The sequence below is a fragment of the Palaemon carinicauda genome, chromosome 45 (genome assembly GCF_036898095.1).
Source record: "Palaemon carinicauda isolate YSFRI2023 chromosome 45, ASM3689809v2, whole genome shotgun sequence".
NCBI classification, from domain to species: Eukaryota; Metazoa; Arthropoda; class Malacostraca; order Decapoda; family Palaemonidae; genus Palaemon; species Palaemon carinicauda.
The window spans coordinates 45,449,039-45,466,167 of record NC_090769.1 but is presented as its reverse complement, the minus strand read 5'-3'; the positions used below and the strand labels follow the sequence as shown (position 1 = coordinate 45,466,167).

At 38.6% G+C, this 17,129-nt stretch overlaps 1 protein-coding gene across 2 annotated transcripts in view; it reads left to right on the top strand.

Annotated features, from left to right (window-relative positions):
• The window catches only part of Mau2 (Mau2 sister chromatid cohesion factor), a 700,592-nt gene that overhangs the window by 498,897 nt on the left and 184,566 nt on the right, over positions 1-17,129 (top strand). For both annotated transcript variants that reach the window (XM_068367342.1, XM_068367343.1), the window contains exon 7: positions 12,492-12,643. In XM_068367342.1, the coding sequence (XP_068223443.1) occupies positions 12,492-12,643 (152 nt within the window). The remainder of the gene's footprint in view (positions 1-12,491; positions 12,644-17,129) is intronic.

Genomic DNA, 17,129 nt, shown 5'->3' with positions numbered 1-17,129 from the left:
TTCCCACTGGACCTCTGTGGCCAATTGTTGACCCAACTATATCAGTCAGCACTTTCTCTTTTTCTTTTTGTTATTTCTTTTATTCTCCCATCTCTTCCTTTTGGGCTTGAACTTGTTGACGAATTAGGGTTATTTGATTATACTTGCCTGCTTCTTTGGATTTGACACAGTGTGGGATGGACGGCAGTCCATCTCAACCTGTACCAATTTAGATGCCATCATCCTATGGCTGACCCCATTTGGGTGATGACCAAGTCTGTTAAGAGTCAGGCTCCAGTGATCCAGTTTTAAGTCACCCATATTTGCGGGTAATGGGTGACGCCAGGCATTGGAGTCGCTGGTGGGATGGGCTAACTACCCCTACTCACCAGTGTACGCCCACCTAAAGAGAGGCAGCCCCTCTCCAATAGAGGACTGGTCCCCCACTGAAGCCTCTTCTCTTGTTGGGCCACATGGGATAGGAGGACTGACATTCTCCGATAAGAGGTGGATAACCCGGCTTGCTTCTTCCGTGAAAACCAACCCGTTTGTTGATGACCTGGAAAATGCAAACATGGACCTTGGTACAGACAGCTCCAACTCGGGTTCGAATATTGTAACATTAGAATCTTATTCGCGTTATGTAAAGAAGGATAAGAAAACGTTAGAGAAGAAGAGAGAGAAAGAGAGAGAAATGATGACAGTACAGAAAAATATAGAAAAGTAGTAGTGAATTATGAATACTTTTTTTATTTTGTAATTTGAAAATGGAATACATGAGCGTGCAAATGTTTTTAAAGCTAACAGGGAAATAGTTACTATATGTGAAGTGCAGCCAAAAATTCTTCCCCAGGGAAATGGAAGTGTCTTGATAGAAGCACTATCCCCAATACAAGGTGAAAGATTAAAAACACTTACAACATTTGATGGTCATAGTGTCAAATGTGTTTCGCACCCCACGTTCAACCAGAGTAGGGGTGTGATATATGCTCCAGAATTGCTGGACATAGAGAAAAGAGAAATTGAGAATGATCTGAAAAGTGAAGGAGTAGTAAAAGTAGTCAGAATGAGAAAGAGAGTTGGAGAACAACGTATTCCTCTTGCTACTTTGATTGTAACATTTGACCAATGCAGATTACCAAATGTTATTAAAGCTAGTTGGCTATCTTTGAAAGTGAAACCATATATCCCTCCACCATTGCGATGTTATCATTGCCAAATGTATGGCCATTCAAGCCAGAAATGCAAGGAAAAACTAAATAATGAGCCAGCTGTTTGTGCCAACTGTGGAAAATATAATCATAGAGCATGCATAGAAAATCCAAATTGCATACATTGTGGGGAAGCACACCCAGGTACATCTAAAAGCTGTACTAAGTTTATTTTTGATAAATAAATCCAGGCTATTAGGACCATGGAAAGGGTTACTTTTAAATAGGCTCGTAAAAGAGCTCTTGAAAAGCAGATAAGACCAGTGAAACCTTTTTTAATGGTTCTGAAGAAAAACTTACGCATGTACAAAAATTATATCATCACTAAAGAAACATGAAAGTTGTTAAAGAGGTTGAAAGTCCCATTGAAAATTTATATCGAGAAATTATAGAAAAATCAAAACAGATACTTAAAGATCTGAAAAATATTCAAAAGCCATCTACTCCCATTCTAAACAATAGTACAAACCTTTCTCAGGCCGTGTCCTTACCTGATCTGATGGAGGTTCCACTTGAAACTAATTTACCTGGTGAACCTTTAGTGGGGAAGGTGGAAAAGCTGATAGCTCACAACCTTTTAATCGAAAAAGAGAGAGACCTCCATCTCTCTAGCCTTCTACCATAAGAAACATTAAAGTCACGACTTCAAATAAATAGGATGTCTTGTCTGCTGATGTTTTCGATCAACTGGAAGACAGCTTAAATAAATCGGAAATTAAAGTTGAGGTCCACCATCCTCCTCAGCAATTAGATCAAACGGACACAAAGAAAAGGAAAAACACAAAACTCAATATATCAAGATCCTCTCTAGAGATACCACCGGGAAATAGTGTTAGGTTAAATCTTGCCAATGGGAAGACTTCATCCAAGGTGTCTTCCAAAAAATAAACCATAGTTTTTCCTCCATTTTGCAATGGAATTGCCAGGGTTTAAGGGCGAAATATGAAGAACTTGATAGCACCCGTATGATTGTATGACTACAGGAGTGCAAGCTCGATGCTAATACTCCTTGTCCTCGAGAGTATGTTAGCTATAGGACACAATATGATCAACGAGCAGGGAGCCATGGGGAAAGTCTTATATATGTTCGTCATGATGTTCCCTAAATATCTTTCTCTATTCTTACACCTCTGCAGGCAGTGGTTGTACAGATTGATATAGGGAGAAAATATACTATCTGTTCTTTTTACTTGCCTCCAAATTATAACATCTCGTATGATAATTTAGTTGAGGTGATTAAACAACTGCCTCAACCTTTTCTCTTACTAGGATATCTTAGTAGTAGACATCCTTTATGGGGTGATGTTTTGGCAAACACAAGGGATGATATTATATCATAAATTTTGGAGAATGAAGATGTAGGACTCCTTAATACAGGAGAGCCCACACACTTTCATTTTCAGACAGGTACCTTGTCCTGCATTTACCTATCAGTTGCAAGCTCTAACTGTCTTCTCGATTTTAATTGGAGAACATTAGATGATTGGCATACTAGTGATCATGCACTAATCATTATAAACACCAACAATGGTCCACCTTTACAAAGATCACCACGATGGAATCTTGATAAGGCGGACTGGGATAGATTTCGGGAGCTAAGCGAAATTGAAGGAGATGCAGAACAGTTTGAAAATGTTGATGATGCCATAGACTGACTTAATGGAACTCTTCACACAGCAGGAGTCAATTCCATTGCCAAAACAACAATGATATTTAAACGACGACCAGTCCCATGGTGGTCGTCAGAACTAACTACCCTGCAGAGAGCCACAAGAAAGTCTTTTAACTCGATTGCGCAGGCGTTGTACTGAGGAGAATTTAGTCATACAAGAAATGTAAAGCACAGTTCCGTCGTGCCATGAAAGAAGTTAGGCGCCAGTCTTGGGTGTCATTGTTTCCTCCATTAACAATAGAACACCAACATCATCTGTGTGGAGGAAAGTGAAAAAAAATAGCAGGCAAATTTACCCCAAACCCACCACCAGTGTTAAGGGTAAATGGTCAGTTTGTGACTGGAGCAACCGATGTTAGCAATGCTCTGGCTGATCATTTTTCAAATGTATCATGCAAGCGTGAAGCAGCTCCTGGTCACCAGTATAGGAGCATTGAAGAAAAGAAAGTTTTAAATTTTGCAACAAGAAGGGAAGAGTTATACAATTCTCCTTTTACTGAAAGATACTTTGATTCTACACTTGCTAATTGTAACGATACAGCCCCTGGACCCGATGGAATTCCATATGCAATGATTAAAAATGTACCTGTTAATACCACATTATTTATTTTAAGCATTATTAATAGAATATGGCATGATCATAGTTATCCAAGTGCTTGGGAACTAGCCATTATTTTAGCCTTTTTAAAACCGGGTAAGGATAAGTTTTTAGTAACAAGCTATCTACCTATTGCATTGACATCTTGCTTATGTAAGATCATGGAGAAGATGATCAATGCAAGACTGATATGGTACCCTGAAAAGAAAAGTATCTTATCACCTATCCAGTGTGGATTCAGGAAAAGGCACTCAACAACTGATATGTTGATACGACTTGAGTCCTCTATTTGTGAAGCCTTTGCTTCCAAACAGCTTGCAAGTCTTTTTTTATCTTGAAAAGGCATATGATACTACATGGAGATATGGTATATTTAAAACCATTCAAGAATTGGGATTAAGAGGAGAGCTACCACTGTTTATTCAGTCATTTCTTTCACAGAGAGTTTTTCAAGTGAGAGTGGTGGAAACTTTCAGAGTAAATGTCAGGAAGGAGTTCCCCAGGGTAGTTTGCTGAGTGTAACCCTATTCGCACTAGCAATTAATGGGATATCCTCAGTCATTCCCCAAGATATCTTCTCTACACTATTTTTGGATGATCTCTCCATATCATTTGCTGGAGCTAGAATGGCAATGGTTGAGAGAAAACTACAACTTGCAATTGATAAAATCATTCAGTGGGCTGATATGAATGGGTTTAAGTTTTCAACAAGCAAAACTACTATTGTCCATTTCTATTGTATCCAGGGAGTACATCCAGACCCGGATATATACATGAAAGGACAACGGATCCCATGTGTAGGGGAAGCTAAATTTTTAGGATTGGTTTTCGATTGTAGGATGATCTGGGTCCCACACTTAAAGATGTTAAAAGCTAAATGTCTTGAAGCTCTGAATCTTTTAAAAGTATTGTCCCATACATCATGGGGGCAGACCGTAAAACTTTAAAATTATACAAGGCCTTAATTTTTTCCAAAATTAGTTATGGGTGTGAAACATTCTCCTCAGCCACCCCAAGTCGATTAAAGATATTAGATTCAATGCATCATGCTGGTATTAGATTGTCCACAGGACCGTTTAGAACCTCACCTATCCCAAGTCTCCTTGTTGATGCTGGAGAGTTACCTCTGGACCATTACCAAATGTCTTCCATTATTCGGTATCGGTTGAGGTTACAAAGACTCCCTAACTCTTTAGACTTTCAGACTGCAAGCCTTGTAAGGCACTCAACGTACTTTGAGTTGCACCCTAAATCTCCTCAACCTTATGGCTTTCAGATAAAACAATTATTAAATAGTCTTGATATAATTAGAGGTAAGGTGCTTCCATTTAAGATATCATCAACCCCTCCTGGAAATCACCAAAGATATCTTTTTGTAAATATTTTATTGGTGTTAAGAAATATATGACTAAATTTGAAGCCAGGTTTCTTTTTATGTAACATGATGAGGAATATAGGGAATCAACTTTTTTATACTGTATACCAATGGCTCCAAATCTGATGCTGGCATTGGATTTGGAGTATATAGTAGTTCTTTCAACTGTAGAGGTGCACTTCCTCCAATAACTAAATATTTACTGCTGAATTATATGGCATAATAATCGCTATTAAGAAAATAGTTGTAAAAGAGGAGGGCAATTTTACCATTTTTAGTGATTCAAGAAAAGTCCTTCAAGCTTCAAATGTTTTTAATTCTAGTAACCCTTAAGTTTCAAAGATTTTATAGTGGCTTCTAATCATTGGCCTGAAAGGTATAACAGTTCGATTTTGCTGGGTTCCGGCACACGTAGTCTGGAAATAAAGAGGCAGATTCACCGGCAAAGAGTGCTGCAGCCGAGTTGCTACCAAGAAGGTATTCCATTCTTTGTAATGATTTTTTTTACCAGCAATTAAGAATTTTATTTATAACCATTGGCAGCAGCATTGGGATAGTTTAACCAAAAATAAGATAAGAGAAATTGCCATTGTTTTGTCCCCTGGGAGATATAATGGGATGCCCCAAAAATGGGAGACTACTCTTTGTCGTCTCCGCATTTGTCACACTCGGATGACACATGAGTTTCTGCTGGCTGGCCAACACCAAACATATTGCGACGACTGTTTGATACCCTTGACAGTGAGGCATTTGTTGACTGAATGACCCACTTAAAGCACTGAAAGAAATAGATATCTGTTTGAGGCTTGAGGTGAAGATGGGAGGTTCATCCTTGCCAAGATCCTTGAACATGATGTGTCATACAATGCTAGTGGCATTTCTAAATTTATATCAGAAGCAGGTCTTCCATATGCTATTCAACTTTTATAACATTTTTCTTTTCTGGTTTTAATTGAATATTCTTTTAATCTTTATTTATAATAAGTGATATTGGCATCAATGACCATCAATGTCAGGATGCCAGAGAACTTCAGATCAAGCAATCAATTAATCAAACCACCCAAAAGTGGTCTTTTAAAGGTGGCAGAAAGAATTAATCCAGGGAAGGAAAAATCTCACCCACCTAGGGCCAGGCTAGATAGCCTCGAACTATCCCCTCCACAAATGGCAGCGAAGAGTACTTTAGTCACCCTGGAACTAGACAGGGAGGGGAAGAAAGTTCCACAGCAGGTAGATACACTAGCAAGCACAAAGGGGAGGAGGGAGGGGTGTTGATGGGAGACTCAGAAATTGGCAAGGCGGCAGGAAAGGAAGGCGTAACTGCCACATTCAAACAAGAATGGTGTTCTAAGGGCTCTGCAGTGATAGGACACAGAGGACAGATCCTCACAGCCAGCCTTTAGCCTAGCAAAAGCTAAGAAGGAAGCCTAAGAATTGGTTAGGCGACACAAAGGGGGTCTACATGTCAGCATTAGAACGGGGAGTAATGTGTTCCAATGGGAAGACAAGAAGTAGACACAGGGAACAAGTTCCCAAGATCTGTACTGCCTTGCCAAACATGTAGGCTAAGTGAAAAGTGAAGACAGTCACCCTAGGACAGCTGTAAAACACTATCCAACTCCCAGAGGGACCTACTGGATTGCACCTCCTTGCTATGATGAATCAACAGCATGGGTGGATGGGCAGTCTCACGAAACCAGTAAGGTTAGGTGAAAGAAAGGGATGGTGAACTAGTGCATATTCACCAGTCATGGCTGCTGGCCCAGGTACAGTTAGCTTATGTCAAGATTGATAAAAAACACACATGCAAACACTAGTAAAAAAGGGGGCATACCCCATAATCATACCACAAGTGTAAAAGAATAATATAAAACACATTCTTATGATATGACCAAATACTAAGCATTTCTGAATGATTTGGATACATGATACGCCAGTGCCAACAGCGCGCTAGTCACAAGCAATTAAATATATGCAAATTGAATAAAAAATAGGGTGGAGACAAAATTTTCCAACACACAAGAAAAGGGTACTCAACTTAATCGATGAGGATAAAGCTGATGCATCCTTAAGCGCTAGATCACTCAAAAAGCTATGAAAACCAGCAAAAAAAAAAAAAAAAAAAAAAAAAAGATGGCATCTGCCAAAAGGAATGGTTTTACAGGAAACATGTTAGTTGTAGCACACTGGGATTGGGAGTTGTAACAGCTCTCTTGCCCACATATGCAATCGTATTCCATTTCTAGTTCAGGGAAGGATAGCTGTCGTTTGTTTTAAACACGTCCCTGGTGTATACTAGATATCTCTCAGGATATTCGCACCTTAGGTAATAACTCCGTGATACCTCTTCAGCTATAATTCTCTGGTATATCACTCGCAGAAATATCCCAAGTAGAGAGCTACCCTTCGAGGAACTACCTTCAGGACGACATGGCTTCTCACCAGGACAGCATCGCTTGGTTTTTCCCGACGGATCTCCGTCATGTAAAGTTTATCTCCGAGCATCGGCCGTAGTGTTTTGTTTTTACGTTTTTTTTTTGCATTAATCAGTGCAGAATTCAATGAATAAGCAGTGGGTCCAAAGCAAGCGAGTGCAAACAAGGGTAGTGAAAAGAAAAAGCGTATGATGGCAATGAAGATGAAGCATGAAATAATCGAAAAACAAGAGAGTGGTGTAAGAGTAATTGAGCTGGCGCGCCAATATGAGAGGAGTACATCGACAATATGTGCCATCCTCAAGCAGAATATTGATGTAGAGAGCACCAAGCCTTTCAAAGGAGTAACCATCCTTTACAAGCTGCGCAGTGATATTCTAGACGAGATGGAGAGGCTTCTTTTATTATGGATAAAGGAGAAACAGTAGGCGGGAAAAAGCGTGAACGAGACGATCTTATGTGAAAAGACCAGCAGAATCTACGATGAGTTGAAAGGGAAGCAAGCAGCCGAGATGGGAGACTTCGATGCCAGCAGAAACCTTCAAAGCCAGTCGTGGCTGGTTAGATAACTTCAAAAAACGGACTGGGATACACTCGGTTGTGAGGCATGGGGAATCAGCAAGTTCCGACTCGAAAGCCGCGGCAGACTTCGTCACAATCTTTGCCTCGGTTATCGCCTGACATGGCTGAATCCCCCAACAAGTCTTCAACTACGATGAAACTGGCCTTTTCTGGAAGAAGATGCCCAGGAGGACATTCATCACGGCAGAGGAGAAGAGACTACCGGGCCATAAACCCATGAAGGACCGGTTAACTATAGCCTTGTGTGCCAATGCCAGCAGTGACTGTAAGGTCAAGCCACTGTTGGTGTACCACTCTAAAAACCCACTTGCTTTCAAGAGCCAAAGGATCTTGAAAGAAAAACTGTAAATGATGTGGCGCGCTAATGCTAAGGCTTGGGTTACACAGCATTTCTTTACAGAATGGAATATTCTGTGCTTTGGTCTGGCAGTCAAAAAATATTTGTTAAAAAAAAACCTGCCAATGAAATGTCTCCTGGTCCTCGACTATACCCCTGGTCACCCTCCTGGTTTCGAAGAGGACATGCTTGATGAGTACAGGTTCATCAGGGTCCTTTATCTCCCGCCCAACACCACGCCACTCCTCCAGCTCATGGACCAAGAAGTTATTTCCAACTTCAAAAAACTGTACATGAAGCATTTGTTCAAGAAGTGCTTCGATGTCACAGACAACACTTATCTCACCCTTCATGAATTTTGGAAGGAACATTTCAATACCGTCCATTGCTTAAAAATTATTGACGATGCCTGGCAGGGTGTCACAAGACGAACTCTTAATTCAGCATGGAAGAAATAGTGGCCAGCTTCCGTCGCTGAGAGGTACATTGAAGGGTTCGATACGACAGACCCTGATGACCCCAAACCTATTGTGATGGATGAAATTGTGTCCCTTGTAAAGTCCATGGGGCTGGAGGTAGATGAGGCAGACGTGAACGACCTTGTTGAGGAGCATCAGGAAGAGCTCTTGACACAGGAATTATAGAGCTCCAGGAGATGCAACATTCGGAGGTGTTGCAGGAGCTTAGTAGCAAGGAGGAGGTGAAGACAAGGGTCGCCTATCTAAAGCAGAAATCAAAGATTTGTTAGCGAAGTGGCAGGAGTTTTCTAATTTTATAGAAAAAAGGCACCCGGACAAACTGGCGTGTGGCTGTGCGTTAGCCTATTGTGACGACACTTGCGTGCATCATTTATGCAACATTTTGAAGGGGAGACAAAAGCAAAAATCCCTAGATAGGTTCCTTTTAAAAAGGCCGTCTAAAAGTGAAGGTGAAAGAGAGGCAAAAAGAGCCAAGCGGGAAGAAAAAGAAAAGTAAAAAAAAATGAAGATGAAAACAAAATTAGAATTAAGTTTAGTGTAACGTAAGATTAAAATTTTATTTTCAAGTGTGTGTACAGTAAGCTAATTTCATTTAAGTTAAATTTAAAGTTGCTAATTTAATTTAAGTTAAATTTAAAGTTAAGGTTATGTTATGTAGTGTTACAAAAGTGTTGCATACCGAACTTGTTGCCGTCAAGTCTCTCTCCTCCCCGTCCTTTCTCCCTCCTCCCCCCGCACACTCTGCCGTTAGCCGCTACCGTCTGTCTCGAAGGTAAGAACTCCATAATAATGTTACATTTTATTGAGGATCATAACCAGTTTATAGGTATTTGTTATTTTGTTAGCGTAGAATGTTAATTAGAACAATTAAAAACGTTTTTCCACTCTAATATACTGTTTTTAGGGTTTTTTTTAGGAGGGTGGGAACGGATTAATTATTTTTAGTTATTTTATATGGGAAAAATTCATCTGAGATACGAGCAAATTGACACATGAGCTCAGTCCCGGAACGCAATAAACTCGTATCTCAAGGTATTACTGTGTGTATATATATATATATATATATATATATATACATATATATATATATATATATATATATATATATATATATATATATAATATATATATATACATACATACATATTATTATTATTATTATTATTACTTGCTAAGCTACAACCCTAGTTGAAAAAGCAGGCTGCTATAAGCCCCAGGGGCTCCAACAGGGAAAATAGCCCAGTGAGGGAAGGAAAAAAGGAAAATAAAGTATTTTAAGAAGAGTAGCAACATTAATATAAATATCTCCTATATAAACTATAAAAACTTTAACAAAACAAGAGGAAGAGAAATGAGATAGAAGAGTGTGCTCGAGTGTACCCACTAGCAAGAGAACTCTAAACCAAGACAGTGGAAGACCATGGTACAGAGGTTATAGCACTACCCAAGACTAGAAAAGCAGCTTACATTTATATATATATATATATATATATATATATATATATATATATATATATATGTATATGTATATATACATACATATATATTTACACATACAGTATATATATACATGTATATATACACACACACACACACACACATATATATATATATATATATATATATATATATATATAACACATACATATACATATACATATATATACACACATATATAAATATATATACACACATATATAAATATATATATATATATATATAGTATTTATTTGTGTGGAAAAGATGTGTCATTTTTGTAGAATATAGGTGTTTTTTATTGGAAAAAAGCACTTTTTGAGTAGGGAAGCTTTTCCCGTTCATAACTGTAATAAATCTAAATATTCTCTATGTAACTGGAGCAACTGATTTTTTTTGCAATGCCTTGGCCAATCATTTCTCCAATGTATCATGTACTCTGTGTCACCAGTATAGAAGCATTGAAGAATGGAAAATGCTTAATTTTTCAACAGAAAAAGAGGAAACTTATAATCCTCCTTTGACTGAAATATACTTTGATTTTGCACTTGGTACTTGCAATGAGACAGCCCTCTGACCCGATTGAACTCGATATGCAATGATTAAATATGTACATTTTAATACTAAGTTATTTATTTTAAGCATTAATAAAAAAAAGATATGGTATGATCACAGTTATTCAAGTGTTTGGGTACTAGCCATTATTTTAGCATTTTTAAACCTGGTAAGGATAAGTTTTTAGCAGCGAGCTATTGACCAATTGCATTAACATCTTGTTTATGTAAGATCATGAAAATGAACATGGTCAATGAAAAACTGGTGTGGTACCTGAAGAAGAAATGTATTTTATCACCTTTCCAGTGTGGTTTTAGAAAAATGCACTCAACGACTGATGTGTTAGTGCAGCTTGAGTCCTCTGTTTATGAAACATTTGCTTCCAAACAGCCCATGTAAAAGTTTTTTGGACCTTGAAAAGGCATATGATACTGCATGGAAATATAGTATACGTAAAACCGTTCATAATCTGGGATTGAGATGAGAGCTACCATTGTTCATTCAAGCATTTGTATCGTAGATTTTTTAAAGTTAGAGTTGGTGAAACTCTGTCAGAGAGGAAAAGTCAGGAAGAAGACGTTCTCTTGGGTAGTGTGCTAAGTGTAATCCTATTTGCATTAGCCATTAATGGGATATCCTCTGTCATTCTCCAAGATATTCTCTCAACACTGCTTGTAGAATATCTCTATATTATTTGCTGTTGCTAGGATGGTAATGGTTGAGAGGAAATTACAACTTTCAATGGACAAAATTATTCAGTAGGCTGATATGAATGGATTCAAGTTTTCGACAAGCAAAACTGTTATTTTCCAATTTCTCTCGTATTCAGGGAATACATCTAGACCTGAATATGTACAGAAAAGGTTAACAAATCCCCTGTGTAAATGAAGCTAGATTTTTAGAATTAATATTTGATTGTAGGCTGACATGTAGATTCTTAACTTGAAAGCCTTAGAAGTAAATTGTCTTGAGGCCCTTAACCATCCTTGTGAACTAAGGAGGGGTAGGTTTTGGGGAGCCTATATGTCTATCTGTTAAGTCACCAGTAGCCATTGTCTGGGTCTCCCTGGCCCTAGCTTAATGAAGAAGGCCCTTGGGTGCTGATCTTATGTGTATATGATCATTCGCTTGGGCATTGTCACTGTCCCTTGCCTCTGCCATTCATGTGCGATTTTATGATCAATGATTCTTATTTAATAATTTGAAATGAGAGAGTAGAGTGACAAGATAGAATTGTTAAGTGGCAACCAAGGAGGGATTTTGTGCATTGAGCATACACTTGACAAGAAGTTGAAATTATGGTGAAATTATCCTGTGTATTTTCCATATTTGGGAAAACTTGTAGTACTTCTAGTATTGAATATTATTTGGTAAATTTCAGTGTGTCTTTGGTTAATGAATGTACTAGGTAAAGATTTAGTTAATGTGAAGAATTACCTTTTCTGTGATCTTATGTTTTAAGTGAAAACAGGTAATTGAAAATTAAATGAAATGAAACATATTTTAGATTCAATATATACAATATTGCATAGTGATAAGCTACCATAGACATATATTTTGCCTTTTTTTGCTGTAGAAAAATTAGCTTGAAAGGTGATATAGTAGAAGGGTCTTTGGGTTTCAGGTAAAGTCTGAATAATAGTTTAAACATAATCATGCTGTAATTTAGGTGGTGTTTACACTATTGTTGATATTTTATATAATGGCTGTTATGCAAAGAAAAAGTGAGAATGGTCTTATATAATTTCATTTTCAGTTTTCCATATAATTTCGTTTATTATTTTTATTACAGCTGAAGATAGTTCTGCAATATTAAGTGCCCTGCAATTAATGTTACTGGAGCACAATGCCATGTGTCATTTGATTATAGGATCAAAAACTCAAGCTATTAAGGAGATATCAAAAGTATGTCAGCTTTTACAAGATGATGCAAAATTGTTACAGGTAATTATTAACTTACTCTTTACCTTCAATTAGCCTTTTTTCTATAAAGCACTTTGAGCATAATTTGTTACAATATAGGTAGCATTTATAAATCTGTAATCCCATCCTTCTTAACTTTTTTTCAATTATATATTTTATTACTAACGAAACTTCAACCATTAACAGAAAAGCAGAATGCAATAAACAAACGGGCTCCAACAGGAAAAGCAACTCAATACAGAAAGTAAATAGAATGGCGAATAAACTATAGATGAGAAATAGAAATAATTTTAATGATAAGATTTATTCTTTTTATACTCAGCTGATGTTCACATTGCTTCTCTCAAAGCTGTTTGAATGTTGACGCCTACCCAACACAAAAATTTCCCAGCAAAATTTCTTAACAAATTGTCTCCCTCTGGAGAGATTTCATCTCCCTTGAGAGATTTTTGTGCTTAAAAGAATTGGAGATTTAAGGTTTATAATAGTTTTGTCATTTCGTGCTCAAGAAAGATCAATTTTATTTGGAATATTCTACAGATATTAAGAGGTGGTCATTTATTCAGGGGATAGTCTTTCTTGACCTGCAAGAGCTGTTTGATGTTATATTGATGATTCCACAGACATTAAGGGTGATGTGCTTTTTTTTTTTTTTTTTTTGTGATATTATACACAAGACTTCTATCCAAGAATGCAGTCATTCACTTTTACTACTTTGTCTCCAAGCTCAAAAAGAATTGAATTAAAATCCAATGAAAAATGTTAAAACAAGCCATTATGATGTAAAAATGACAGTTTAAGTAAAAAAAAATTGATAGTCTCTTATGCAGGGTTGGATCAAATACTGACTTTTTACAATTGAAATACAAATACAAATACTTTTGTTTGAGATTCCAAAAATACAAAATACAAATACAAATACTTTTGTTTCGGAAGCCAAAAATACAAATACAAATACAAATACTTTTATTCCTAAATCTAGAAATACAAATACAAATAGTTTTCTTCCTAAATCTAAAAATACAAATAATAATAAATCACTGGTTCAGAAAATACAAATGAAAATATAAGTACTCTTATTTCAGATTTCAAAGCTACTAATAAAAAATCCGCCTGAAAATTTGCAAACTATATAAAATTTTTTCACACAAGTTTATATTTGCATTCTATATATCATAATTGCATTTAATAATTATTAATGCCCGGAAGGTTTCCGGGCCAAGTTTTGCTCGCTCAGGAGTGTAAAAATTACCGGCCTTACTTAAGACTTTCAGATGGTGCCGACGTGGCACAGCACCCTAGAATATTTCTTGCAAAAGGGTTCAAAATGCTGAAGCTCTTGTTTTCACGCCAGTACCTCAGTGGGTTCACGTCAAAATCCAGAACACTTTCTTCTAGGTACGACTCAGGTTCTGCCTTTACCACTGTAGTGTCGCTTGTTGATGCACTTACATTTATTTTCCCAGCTGGTGGCATGTAGGCAAAAAGACGAGAGCGTTTGGCACTCATGTCAGCCTTGTCTTGATTGGTGCTTATGGTGATGAAAGGCTCCCTCTCTGGAATTGTGTTCTTCAAAGATGACTGAGTTGACTCTGAAATAATTAGGTCCACAATCTTGGAAATCTTTTCCTTTTTTATTTCCTCACATGGCAGATATGCCAGCTTAAACCTGGGGTCTATGACAGCTGCGGCAATGACGTCAGTCTTCTCAAGAAACGGATGCAACCTTTTTTTGATAGAAGACTGTAGTGCATTAGCCAAGTTTAAGCAGTAGATTGGTTTACTTTCAATGAATAGTTTGAGGCTGTGCTCAAGGCCAAATACAACTGGTGCAACGCAAGAAAGTGTCACCATGTTTTCTAATTCCACTTGTGATGTCGCCTCTTGGAATGGTTCCAAAACTTTTATCACTTCTTTTAGCATTGCTATTTCCATTCCCTCAATTCTTCTACGGTCTTGCATGATCCTAGGAGACAAATAGATGAGTTGACACCATTGACATCTTTGAGAATTGACTTAAGCATATTCAGTTGAGAATTCCATCTAGTAGCATTGGCAGCCTGCAGTGAAACCCCAATCTTTTCCAAGAATGGTGCTGCCACAGTAGATCGACGTACTGTAGCTACAATACTACAGCACTTGTGTATCACAGTTGCAATTGCACTGTTTCTGACACAGGGATCATTGAAGGCATCTCGTATGCAGAGTTGTTGTGTGTGTGCAAAGCAACTGGACCGATCCGGTGCACCAGCAACAGCGAGTGTGACAGGGACGTTAGTGCTATCTCTGTCCAACTACCATCATGGTAGTGGGTGGGGCAGGGATGGTTGTACAGGAACGCGACGTGTACTCGTACGCGACGTGTAAATGACCCGTCATAGTATTGTAAACCATGGTTGTTGACTCTCTCTCTCTCTCTCTCTCTCTCTCTCTCTCTCTCTCTCTCTCTCTCTCTCTGTCCTCAAATGATTTTGGCTCGAAATATCAAATATAAATACAAATACGAAATACTTTTTTTTCTGGGTGCCATGATACAAATACAAATACAAAATACTTTTTCTCTGGATGCTAAAATACAAATATAAATACAAATACATTAAAATTGTATTTAAATACAATTCAAATACAAATACAATAGTATTTGATCCACCCCTGCTCTTATGGAAAGTCTTCCCTCAATGTTGTCTCATCTGTATTCACTAGATATTTTCTTAAGGAATCTTGTTTTATTTGTCATATATTTTGGACTTTAAGACATAGAGTAGCAGGTGGGGTATGTTCTCATAGAATGGCAAATTTAAGTGGATGGTGTTCTGTAACTGGAATACAAACCTACGCTATTTATTAGGGGTATTACTTTCGGCAAAGCTGAAAGGACGAGCCATTCAAATTTAGCGAAGGTTAACTACCATTTCCAATGGTTAGCAGGGGGGGGGAGGGTTGGCTCACTACCCCTCCCACTCACAGACCTGTTTTTGAGTTCACTTTGCTTTTGGCTTGGATGGGAAATGGTGGTTGCTGCTCTTCATCCTTCCAAATATTTGGACCGCCATTAATGCTATTTCTGCTTTCTCTCTTTTCTGTGTGTGTGTCTTGACTTGTGCCGGCCATGCGTACCTGCCCTGGACCTGAAGCCCACTCCTGCGGTACTTTCATGTCTGCCGAGGACATTGATCGTCACACCCTTTATCCTTCCTGCAGAGATCAACGGTATGATGTGGATAACAAGTGTACTGAGTATCGGAAGTGGTCTGCCTCCCAGCGGAAAAGGTTTGGGCAATGGCGGAAGAAGAAGTCTAAGCGGGACTCTTCTCCTTCGAAGGTTTCTTTGAAGCAGAAGAAACCCAAGGCTGCTTCTTCTGCTTCCCAACCTTCCTCCGAAGCTCCTGTTCCTTCGGTCTCCTCTGAGGGACCGCCGAGTTGTAGCGCAGGCCAGTTAACATCTGGACAACCTCGGTCATAGGGGCCCTACCTCCCCCTGGGAGGGTCCATGACTGTTTCTCCCTTTTAATAGGTTTGGTCGTCCTTGGGGTTACTGGACCTGCTCTCCAAGGAGACCCAGCTGCAGCTTCTTCACTGTGATGCTAGCGTGCAGCCTTTGTCGATGTTGGAGATGAATCCTTTGGGGTCAGAGTGTCATTTGCTGCTCATCCTGCGGACGTGCCTACCTCTTCTAACTCATCTGCCTTTGCCGAAGGTTGCTCTTCCCCCCCTGCCAAACATCCTTCGAGGGGGAAGCAAAGTCCTAAGCCCGAGTCTCCAGCGAGTGCTTCTCCCCCTGGCGGGAGTGCACTCATAGAGATTGCTCTTTGAAGGACTGCTGCTGAAGGTTAGCTTGCTGATCTCCTGCCCCTAGATGGCGTGACTGTGGGCGTTGTTCTCGATGGGCTCGCCCTGCTCCTTGCCTCTAAGGTGCTCCTTTGCCATCAGTGAAGAGACACCTTTTTGGCTCTTCAGCCTCATCTTCGCAGCTTTCCTCCGCAGAGGAGCCTCATCGTCCAAAGAGAGAGAGAGAGAGAGAGAGAGAGAGAGAGAGAGAGAGAGAGAGAGAGAGAGAGAGAGAGAGAGAGAGAGAGAGAGAGAGAGAGAGAGAGAGAGAGAGAGAGAGAGAGAGAGAGAGAGAGAGAGAGAGAGAGAGAGAGAGAGAGAGAGAGAGAGAGAGAGAGGAGAGAGAGAGAGAGAGAGAGAGAGAGAGAGTGTGTGTGTGTGTGTGTGTGTGTGTGTTGAAAAGTAATCGAATGCACAGTTTTTGTATAATTATTTAAAAGAAACAATTATTATCAAGATATTCAAGTTTTTAGATTATAAAATAAGCTGTATTTCTGTTTAAGAAAGCATAGATAACATACTGCGCAAGAGACAACACATAAGTTGCGTCGTGCTTCTAGAGTGGTGGCCAAGCTAAAATTGTTTGAATGAAAACAACAAACATTTACAGTAAGTACAGTTAAGCTGTACTGTAGTAATATTACTGTACATATATTACAGTAATATATGTGACAGTATC